The 12,021-nt window shown below is 40.1% G+C and overlaps 1 protein-coding gene across 1 annotated transcript in view; it reads left to right on the top strand.

Moving 5' to 3' along the window:
* Positions 1-12,021, top strand: part of LOC134340378 (complement C3-like) — a 265,235-nt gene that overhangs the window by 196,443 nt on the left and 56,771 nt on the right. The window contains exons 27-30 of the mRNA XM_063037558.1: positions 6,352-6,447; positions 8,910-9,060; positions 10,375-10,544; positions 11,552-11,710. Coding sequence (XP_062893628.1) covers positions 6,352-6,447; positions 8,910-9,060; positions 10,375-10,544; positions 11,552-11,710 — 576 coding nt within the window. The remainder of the gene's footprint in view (positions 1-6,351; positions 6,448-8,909; positions 9,061-10,374; positions 10,545-11,551; positions 11,711-12,021) is intronic.

Below are 12,021 nucleotides of genomic sequence, written 5' to 3'. Positions count from 1 at the left end.
TGGCAGTTTATTTGCATCACATCATATTGAAAAGTGCTTAAATGATCATCCAGTAATTTCATAATTCAATATGTACAAAATGCTGAGAAACACAGCTGGTCAGGCTGCATATATGGAGGGAAATAAGCATTTAACGTTTTAGGCCGTGACCCTTCATTGGGACTCAGCACAAATCATCAACTAGTGAAAATCCGCAGATACTGGAAATTCAAGCAACTCACACAAAATGCTGGAGGAACTCAGCAGGCCAGGCAGTATCAATGGAAAAGCGTACCGTTGACGGTTTGGGACGAGACAGACATAAGGTGATAGGTGAAACTGGGAACGAGGGAACGGTGTAGTAAAGAGCTGGGAAATTGCTGAAAGAGATACAGGGCTGGAGAAGGGGGAATCTATTAGGAGAGTACAGAAGGCCATGGAAGAAAGAAGGGGGAGGAACACCAAAGGAAAGCAATGGGCAGGCAGTACTTTCTCCTCTACTGTCACGATGAGGCCACACTCAGGTTGGAGAAGCAACATCTTATATCTTTGTATTCATTCTAGGTAGCCTACAACCTGATGGCATGAATACCGATTTCTCAAACTTCTGGTAATGGCCCCACTTCACTATTCCCCATCCCCTTTCCCCCTCTCACCTTATTTCCTAGCCTGCCCATCACCCCGTTCTTTTTTCCATAGCCTTCTGTCCTCTCCTATTAGATTCCCCCTTCTCCAGCCCTATATCTCTTTCAGCAATCGACTTCCCAGTTCTTTACTTCACCTCTCCCCCTCCCAGTTTCACCTATCGCCTTGTGCTTCCTCCCCTCTCCCCACCTTCTAATTCTGACTCCTCATCTGTTCCTTTCTCCAGTCCTGCCAAATGGGCTCGGTCTGAAACTTCGACTGCACTCTTTTCCATAGATGCTGCCTGGCCAGCTGAGTTCCTCCAACATTTTGTGTGTGTTCCAGATCATCATGTTTTTGTTTCCTTTCATCGATACTTCCTAAACTGCTGAGCTACTCGACCTAATTAAGTGGCCACTGAGTGTATGTTCGTGACCTCCTGCTGTTATAGCCTGTCGACTTCAACATTTCAGATGTTGTGCTCTTCTGCACTGTAGTAACGCGTGATTACTTGAGTTACTGTCGCATTTCTTGAACCAGTCTGGCCATTTTCCTCTGAGCTCTTTCATTAGCAACACATTTTCACCCACAGATTTGTGGCTCACTGGATATCTTTTGTGTTTTGCACCATTCTCTGTAAGCTCTAGAGACTTCTGTGTGTGAAAATCCAAGAAGATCAGTAGTTTCTGAGATACTTAATCTATCCCATCTGGCAACAATAATCATTCCATAGTCAAAGTCACATAGGTCGCACTTCTTCCCACTTCTGATGTTGCTTGAACCTCTTGATCATGTCTGCATGTTTTATGCATTGTGCTGCTGCCACGTGATTGGCTGATTAGATAATGGCATTAACGAGCGGATGTACACCTGTACCTAATAAAGTGGCCACTGAGCTACGTCCACACTACGCCAGATAATTTTGAAAATAGACAAAAGACAACAGGTGCAGGAGTAGGCCATTCAGCCCTTCGAGCCAGCACCGCCATTCACTATGTTCATGGCTGATCATCTACAATCAGTATCCAGTTCCTGCCTTATCCCCATAACCTTTGATTCCGCTATCCTTAAGAGCTCTGTCCTGTCCATCTCTTTCTTGAAAGCATCTAGAGACTTAACCTCCACAGCCTTCTGGGGCAGAGCATTCCATACATCCACCACTCACTGGGTGAAAAAGTTTTTCCTCAACTCCGTTCTAAATGGCCTACTCCTTATTCTTAAACTGTGGCCTTTGGTTCTGGACTCACCCATCAGCGGGAACATGCTTCCTGCCTCCAGCGGGTCCAATCCCTTAATAATCTTATATGTTTCAATCAAATCCCCTCTCATCCTTCTAAATTCCAGTGTACACAAGCCCAGTCACTCCAATCTTTCAATATATGACACTCCCGCCATCTCGGGAATTAACCTTGTGAACCTACGCTACCCTCTCTCAATAGCAAGATTGTCCTTCCTCAACTTTAGAGACCAAAACTGCACACAATACCCCAGGTGTGGTCTCACCAGGGCTCTGTACAGCTGCAGAAGGACCTCTTTGCTCCTATACTCAACTCCCCTTGTTACGAAGGCCAGCATGCCATGAGCTTTCTTCACTGCCTGCTGTATCTGCATGCTTGCTTTCAGAGACTGATGTACAGGAACAGCTAGATCTCGTTGTGCTTCCCCTTTTCCTAACTTGACTCCATTTAGATAATAATCTGCCTTCCTGTTCTTACCACCAAAGTGGATAACCTCACATTTATCCACATTAAACTGCATCTGCCATTCATCTGCCCACTCACCCAGCCTGTCCAAGTCACCCTGCGTTCTCATTACATCCTCCTCACATTTCACACTGCCACCCAGCTTTGTGTCATCTGCAAATTTGCTAATGTTACTTTTAATCCCTCCATCTAAATCATTAATATATATTGTAAACAGCTGCGGTCCCAGCACTGAACCCTGCGGTACCCCACCGGTCACCGCCTGCCATTCCAAAAGGGACCCGTTAATCGCTACTCTTTGTCTCCTGTCAGCCAGCCAATTTTCAATCCATGTCAGTACTCTGCCCCCAATACCATGTGCCCTAATTTTGCCCACTAATCTCCTATGCGGAACTTTTTCAACGGCTTTCTAAAAGTCCAGGTACACAACATCCACTGGCTCTCCCTTGTCCGTTTTCATAGTTACATCCTCAAAAAATTCCAGAAGATTAGTCAAGCACGATTTCCCCTTTGTAAATCCATGCTGACTCAGACCGATCCTGTTACTGCTATCCAAATGTGTCGTAATTTCATCTTTTATAATTGACACCAGCATCTTTCCCACCACTGACGTCAGGCTAACCGGTCTATAATTCCCTGTTTTCTCTCTCCCTGCTTTCTTGAAAAGTGGGACAACATTAACTACCCTCCAATCCACAGGAACTGATCCTGAATCTATAGAACATTGGAAAATGATTACCAATGCATCCACAATTTCTAAAGCCACCTCCTTAAGTACCCTGGGACGCAGACCATCAGGTCCCGGGGACTTATCAGCCTTCAGACCCAACAGTCTATCCAACACCATTTCCTGCCTAATATAAATTTCCTTCAGTTCATCCATTGCCCTAGATCCTTGGGCCACTATTATTTCTGGGAGATTGTTTGTGTCTTCCCTAGTGAAGACTGATCCAAAGTACCTGTTCAACTCGTTTGCCATTTCCTTGTTCCCCATAATAAATTCACCCGTTTCTGTCTTCAAGGGCCCAATTTTGGTCTTAACTATTTTTTATCCCTTTTTACATACCTAAAGAAGCTTTTACTGTTCTCCTTTATATTCTTGGCTAGTTTACCTTCATACCTCATTTTTTCTCCGCGTATTGCCTTTTTAGTTATCTTCGGTTGCTGTTTAAAAGTTACCCAATCCTCCGGCTTCCCACTCATCTTTGCTATGTTATACTTCTTGTCTTTTATTTTTATACTGGCCTTTATTTCCCTTGTCAGCCATGGCCTCCCCTTACTCTCCCTAGGATCTTTCTTCCTCTTTGGAATGAACTGATCCTGCACCTTCTGCATTATTCCCAGAAATACCTGCCATTGTTGTTCCACTGTCATCCCTGCTAGGGTATTGTTCCATTGAACTTTGGCCAGCTCCTCCCTCATAGCTCCATAGTTCCCTTTGTTCAACTGTAATACTGACACTTCCAATTTTCCCTTCTCTCTGTCAGTTTGTAGATTAAAATTTACCATATTATGGTTACTACCTCCTAATGGGTCCTTTACCTCGAGGTCCCTGATCAAATCCGGTTCATTGCACAACACTAAATCTAGAACTGCCTTCTCTCTGGTAGGCTCCAGTACAAGCTGTTCTAAGAATCCATCTCGGAGGGACTCCACAAACTCCCTTTCTTGGGGTCCAGTACCCACCTGATTCCTCCAGTCTACCTGCATGTTGAAATCCCCCATAGCAACTGTAGCATTACCTTCGCTACATGCCAATTTTAACTCTTGATTCAACTTACACCCTACATCCAGACTACTGTTTGGGGGCCTGTTGATAACTCCCATTAGGGTCTTTCTACCCTTAGAATTTCTCAGTTCTATCCATAGAAACCATAGAAAACCATAGAAACTATAGCACAGAAACAGGCCTTTTAGCGTTTTTCAAAATATCTCTGTCCAGGTTAGAACGGATATTTGGGTGAATCTCCTCCTACTGGGCAGGCGCAGGACACACAGAAAACAGGTGAAGAGGAAACGGTATACTTGGTGCGCGTTTGTCCAGTTACAGAGTAGAAAAACTTGAAAGGAATTGCTCTTGGCTCTTGTGTAGGAGGACTTAAAACTAAAAAAAAAACAAATGCTGGAACGTATGGAGGCAACCAACAGGGAGTTCACGGACAGTATGACCCGGCTGATGACGAAAATTGAACAACTGACTAACTCTGTTGCATTAATAAAGCACCTTGTTAAATGTATAAAACATGTCTGCATCAGTGTTATCTTGTATTTCCATACAATGTTCTATTAGGCTGTTACACATCTATTGTCAGAGAAGTACTTGTATATTCAGCCAGAAACTCATTCCACCGAGATGCAACACAGAGCGTCATAGGAAGACATTCCTGCCTGTGGCCATCAAACTTTACAACTCCTCCCTTGGAGGGTCAGATACCCTGAGCCAATAGGCTGGTTCTGGACTTATTTGGTAGCATAATTTCCATATTACTATTTAATTATTTATGGTTTTATCACTATTTAATTATTTATGGTGCAACTGTAATGAAAACCAGTTTCCCTCCGGATCAATAAAGTATGACTATGACTATGACTATAACTATAAATAGGTAAGCCACCTTCATACAATCAAGGACAGGGCAAAGTGAGTATACTTATTTATTCAGTAAGCTATGGGTCTTTCTTTCTTTTTAAATCTTTTTATTGAATAAGTATACCAAAAGGTAAGCCATATAAACATTAATACAATGTTAAAATATAATAAAATTACAGAAGGTATCAATACCAAAAAAAAACTACAAACAATGTAATTTAAACATAAGAAACCAAGATAACATAATAGTATACTAAATTATATATATATATTAATAGAAAAAAAGAAAAATAAAACCCCCCAAAAAAACCCACCGTGCAACTAACTAAAAGCAAAACAAAGCAATGGGCTAACTTGAAACCAAACAGAGTTAAACTTAAAATCACGTCCTCAATCCCGACCTCCATTAAAAACAGTGAAAAAAAAACAAGAAGGGAAGCTATGGGTCAAAGTATTTGGTGAGTACATTTCTAACTCTTCTGGCTTCAGTCTCGTTGCCGTCTGTTCTGAAATTGTTAGGTTCTGCGAGGCGCAGAATCAAATATCGTTGTGATGATTGTACGCTCTAGTATCAATTGTTTGGCGACAATAAAGTAATAATAATAATAGAAGAAGAAAACAATGAAATGACGCGCTGCCGCCATCTGTTCGGCACGTCATGACAACGGTTTTAAAAAGCTCCATTTACCATGTCCACACGGCAACGGATATTAGGCATTTTCAGATTTATTCACTCTGGAAACCGTTTCTGAAAATCTCCGTTTTCCGGGGATGAAAACACCGTTTTAGTGTGGACAGAGGGTCAAAACAAAGAGAAAAAGCTTCATTTTCAAAATTATCTGGCGTAGTGTGGACGTAGTCTGAGTTTATGTACTTCGATTTGAAGTATGTTTTGTGATAATGTTTGGAGGTGGGGATAGAAATACTAAGTGAAAGGATTTTAGAAGAGGTTGGTCTTGGGGAACAGGCTGAGGACAGGGATATAATGCAGAAATCTATCATTTATGGAGACCAAGGAGGAGAAAAGGTGAGGGAAAATGGAGTTCAGGTGACAGGGTACGTCAAAGTGATGAAGACTTCAAAACAATGTAGAAAATAGACTGAAAATCCAAAACAAGTTCAAAATTAGCTTTGAAATGCAAAGGAAATGTCTTCAACAATAAAGGAGATTTATCCTTTTCTTCATTCACAGGATGAGAACATTTCATGCCCATCCAAATTGCACATAAATTGAATGCTATTTATCATTTTACACTATTTATCATTTCATTGTTTAAGTATATCTTCATCAGCTGATCTTGATGGGGGCAACATACGTTTTTTGCTAGATTATTTGAGGCCATTGGCATTATAACAGTTAAAATTGGCTTAATTAAATCTTATTTGTCTTAATTCAAGTATTGCTTAAATCTTGCATGTTTGGGGTGTATTTTCATGTGTGGTATTTCCCTTTAGGGAGGAATGCTTGAATATGAGGACTATTCACCATTGACTGCATTTGTGCTGATCGCAATTGTTGAAGCTAAGACTGTTTGCTTTCAATATGTTGCGGTAAATTATTTTTATTTCATAATATAAGATATTTGGTTCATGTATTATTTCAAGGAAGCGCAGGAGAGTGCTGACAAATATTTACACTCAATCAAGATCATGAAAGGCTGAAGAAGTTGTTTGGCTGCATTTCATGAAAGTACTTCAAAGCCGTAAAATATTGAATCTTTCAAAGGAAGATCAAACCCCTTTGAGAGAGTTGACTGTGCAAGGCTTCCTCAGATTTCATTTAGATTTTTATTTGTTCTGTGGCAAAAATACAACTAAACTTTCATTCAAACAACAAGCACCCATAATAAACAGGCTGGAACGTCAAAGGGCAAAGTGTGAATTCACTAAATGGTCACTTGTACAACCATTAACCCATCCTCCCCTAATTTAAAAGGTTTGAACACATATGGGTGCAATTAAAAAGTGCATCAAGGTGCGAGGTCTGAAGCAGGGAGTTAAGACATGTAGCACCTACCACCCAGGTCATGCTGTCTTCTCGCTGCTGCCATCAGGAAGGAGGTACTGGAGCTTCAGGACCTACAACACTAGGTTCAGTAACAGTTATTATCCCTCAACCATGGCTCTTGGGCCAGAGGGGATAACTTCACTTCTCCCATTACTGAACTGTTCACTCACCCAATGGATTCACATTCAAGGCCTCTTCATCTCAATATTTATTATTTATTTGCTTGTTTGTTATTTCTCAGCTCAAGTTGGTAAAACCTGAGGTACGAGCAGAGCCAACCACATGCTAGGAACTTTCGGACCATTGTAGTGGTGTTTAGTATCGTGGTTTTCTCAAGATTTACATAAATAATGCTGTGTAGACCTAATTGCTTAATGCTATTGTGCAGTGCCTTTGGGGTAATACTAGTTGTAGATATGGGGACAATATATACTGTACCCTGTTCATGTTCCATAGTCTTGAAATGTTCTTTTAGCTCAGCATATTTCTGATGTTTTTCACTTACTGTATGTTATGTGTGTTTGGAATGGCTAAATCTATTAGGTAAGCTGTCCTTGCTTGTTTATCCTCTATTATTATAGCCAGGCAGTTATTATGGCTTGTCCTAGCTGTAATAATGGATTGGTCACCCTGTTGGTGTGGTCTTTCATTAATTCTATTATGGTTATTAGATTTATTGAGAATGTCCACAAAAAATGAATCTCGGGGTTGTATATGGTGACATTTATATACTTTAATAATGAATTTACTTTACATTTTGAAATTTGGTTTGATTAAGTCTGGGTTGGGATAATTTGGCCACCGGTGATGTGGGAGCTTTTCTGAATTTTTCTTTAAGTGATAGAATTCTTTAAATATTGCATGATCCAAAGTGTTCCCTTTCTGCTCCTCAGCCTTAATTATTGTACATAGACCAACCCAAAATTAAGACCATAAGGCACAGGAGCAGAATTAGGCAGCGTGTTTGTGTCCTTGAGCAAGGCAGTTAATCACACATTGCTCTAGTGTCTGTGCGAGGAGTGGTGCCCCACACAGACTTCCAATCTGCGCCTTGTAAGGCATGAAAATGCCCGACGCAGGCCTCTGAAGGTCTGAGTTGACGTTCCCTCCCCCTCCCTTCCTTTCACTCCTGGAATCATCCTTGTGAACCTCTTCTGGACCCTCCACAATAGCAGAACAACTCTTCTAAGATGAGGAGCCCAAAATTGTACACATTACTCAAGGGGAGGCCTCACCAGTGCCTTATAAATCCTCGGCATCACATCCCTGCTCTTGTATTCTAGACCTCTTGAAATGAATGCTAACATTGCATTTGCCTTCCTCACCACCGACTCAACCTGCAAGAGTCCTTCTGCACAAGAACTCCCAAGTCCCTTTGCATTTTTGGATTTTCTCCCCATTTAGAAAATAGTCTGCACATGTATTTCTACTACCAAAGTGCATGACCATGCATTTTCCAACGTTAGTTTCATTTCATTTCATTTGACACTTTCTTGCCCATTCTCTTAATCTGTCTAAATCTTCCTGCATCCTACCTGTTTCCTCAATGCGACCTGCCCCTCCACCAATCTCCAACAAAGCCATCGAATACATCATCTAAATCATTTATATACAGTATAAAAAGAAATGGTCCCTGAACTGACCCCTACAGAACACCACTAGTCACTGGCAGCCAACCAAGTAATGATGCTTTTATTCCACTAGCTGCCTTCTTCCAATCAGCCAATACTCTAATCATGTTAATAACTTTCCTGTAATATGATGGGCTGTTAACTTGGTAAGCAGCCTCATGTGTGGCACCTTGTCAAAGGCCTTCTGAAAGTCCATATGTACGACATCCACTGCATCCCTTTATCTATCCTACTTGTAATCTCCTCAAAGAATTAAAGGACTTATTTATCCAGACAATATGTATTGCTGCTGTGAATTCATGTTTAAAAATAATGTTCACCTACATGTAATGCCTGTCTAGATTTGTTTAATGTAAGTATCATGTCTTAATTAGAGTTATGAGAGCAGCATCAAGAAAGCAGTTAATTACCTGGAGCGGAACATAGATGGTCTTGATGGAACATATGCTGCAGTACTTTCAGCCTATGCCCTTTCACTATTGGGTATAAACAAGGAAGACGTTGTAATGAAATTTGCTTCACCGGGTAAGAATTTATTTAGAAATATAGGATAGGCCTTTCTGTCCCCTTGAGCTGCGCCACCCAGCAAACCCCTGACAACCACTGATTTAACTCTAACCTAATCATGGGACAATTTACAATGACCGATTAACCTACTGACCAGTACTTCTTTAGGAGGACATACAGACTCCTTACAGAGGATACCGGGATTGAACTCTGACACCCCAAGCAGTAGTGGGCGTTGTGCCACTGCTGCGCCCACATCTTTTTGCCCTACTCCATAACTTTTCTACCATGTCAGCATATTCAGTGAAACTCATAACAGGAATGAGTGAAATATTGTAGCTGATGGAAACTGAGTGATGCACACACAGAAATGAAGTGCTGCAAATGTTTGAAATCTGAAATGAAAACAGAAAATGCTGGAAACTTTCATCTGCTCACAGAGCTCCTGCAGAGAGAGAGAAACAGAGTTGATGTTTGTGGTTGATAATTTTTTCATGGGGAATATTAGAAATGTAAATGGTTGTGGTTCAGGATTTTAGAGCAAAGAGGAAAGCGAAGCTCTGTGATAGGATAAGAGTCAGGAGAGAGTGACTAAAGAGCTAATGTTGCAAGCATGATGGGGTGGTCATAGGACAAACAAAGAATTAAATGCAAGTTCAGCGCAGATATAAAAAGAGGAGCAGAAATATTATCTGGGATTGTTAATGCAGTCTGGAAGGATACAATATTCCTCACGAGAAATTTAGGAGGTGGATATAGAATAGGAGGCCTGAGTTAAAGAGATCAGATTGCAAATGTCATAGATATTCATAGAGTCCAGGGCACAACAGTATGAATGTCACAGAATAAGACAGACAATGAAAGTGGTAGATATTCAGAAGCTGTGGGTCATACTTGTGAATTGAACAGACATGGGCATTTCTATCATTTAATTATTTTTTTATTTTGGATTTCTTGATTTGGAGTGTTTTGTGTTCAAATGCTACACCGTCCCCTTGGGGTAATGGTTTGAGATTAAGGAGATGAATTTTAATCCATCTCAAGTAATTATGCTAAGATTCTCTAAGGTTTAGAGAGAGAAATATTCCAGTGAGATGGTGGTCATCTCAGTCGCAGCAGCCTCTTTGTGGCCAAGCAAACATATAATTGTTCATCCATTACATTGACTCTGTTTTACTGTTAACACAATTATATTATATTCATATATATGGTTAAATAACAATTGAGCTTAGCGAGAGTGAGAGAAAGCAATCGTGAGATCTGTTTTGAAATAGACGTGCATTAACTTGAACATTTAACACTTTGGTTAATTTTCTCTTACACCTTTTTTAGACAAATCATACTGGCCAGTGTCAGGAAATGCAGATTCTCTGTACACCATTGAAGCCACAGGATATGCCCTTCTGTTCTTCTTGCAACAGAAGCAGTATGACCGTGCTGGTAAATTAGTGAGATGGCTATCAAGTAAGAGCAAATATGGAGGAGGTTACGAATCTACTCAGGTAAACATCGGACTTTGTCAGAAATCTCACCTTTGTAGAAGATTGAACTAATGATCAAGAAAATTATCAAATGCTTAAAGAATATCTATGTTAAAAGCATTCAGTCATGGCCTTTAGACTTTATAATGGTATAAAGTCAAACTCCATTCACGTATCAGACTTGAGACTTTACTGTCCAGCCTAACAGGTTTTCTGGATTGTCACTTTAGTTCACTTTATTACATGTTAAATAGCAGTAGAATAATACTTTTTTCTCGTGTGTACAATACATTTAAAAGTCGTGTGCAATATAGACCCTGGAAAGTATCAAGGAAGAGCAAGACTCCACATCTGGCAAATGGACAGGAACCCAATTCAGCTGAGTGAATAGGAAACATAGGAAAGGTTACCTGGTGATACAGATAAAAGAAGTTTATTCTATTTTTACTGTACATAGCAGTACAAAAAAATAAATCCTGAATATTCAAGATGTGTTGTAATTTTCAAAATAAATGTCACATAGCTGAAGTTAATTTCAGATTCAGATTCATTTATCTCTTACATGGAAATATACAGTGAAATGCATCATTTTTGCTAATCACCAACACAAGTATGACCAGACATAGCATGCCCACTATGTTTGCAAAACACACAAAACAACAACAGAAAAAAGAGCAACAAAACAGTAAAGCAAGCTGCTTGCCTCCCTCTCTCCCAGACGTCTAACCCCAGTTCATACTGTCTATAGACCTCCAGCTATATATTCCATGTATAAATTTCCAGACTTGATATGATTTATTTATCATTTATCTGATATGCTTTAACCTTCAGAATTCTGTCTCCCTTTCCCAATTTTTGTAAAAACATTGTCATTCTGGAACAAAAATCTTCAGTAGTTTGAGTGTTTCAAATGAATTTTTTAAAAAAGATCACATATTGATTGCTACTGTGTGTAAAGGTGGTGAATCCTGGGACTTTCATTTGAAATGGCACCAAATATGTTCAACATGTACTTTTTTACTTCCTAGGCGACAATAGTTGCACTGCAAGCACTGGCCAAGTACTTGACTGATGTCCCTCAGATGAAAGAGGTTGACTTGGATGTACGGCTGTTCATTCCGAGCAGGAGCAAATCAGTCTCCTGGAGGTTTGATACCGGAAATGCACATGTAGCAAGATCATTAAAGGTTTGCTTACGTACTTGTTCAGAATGTTGATGTATTTATTCCCATTTGCTAATATTTTAGTCATATGTAAGTTCTACAAGGAGATATTAATAATCTTCCATTTTCTAACTTCATATTTTTTCTTCACCCACTAGCCCTAGAAGTGAATTCAATTTACCATATATTAAATTAATCTCTAGCACTGAAGCAAACCATTTGGTTGAATGAGTTCTTTTCACATTTCTTCTGTGCAGGAGTCTCCCTCCTCCAGTTACAAAGAGTCTTTTGTGGTTCTAGTCCTTGAATCCTATCTTTACTTTGTTCAAGTAAAG

The sequence above is a fragment of the Mobula hypostoma genome, chromosome X1 (genome assembly GCF_963921235.1).
Source record: "Mobula hypostoma chromosome X1, sMobHyp1.1, whole genome shotgun sequence".
Classification (NCBI taxonomy): Eukaryota; Metazoa; Chordata; class Chondrichthyes; order Myliobatiformes; family Myliobatidae; genus Mobula; species Mobula hypostoma.
Note: the sequence above shows the minus strand (reverse complement) of the source record. Positions and strands in the feature narration are given on the sequence as shown.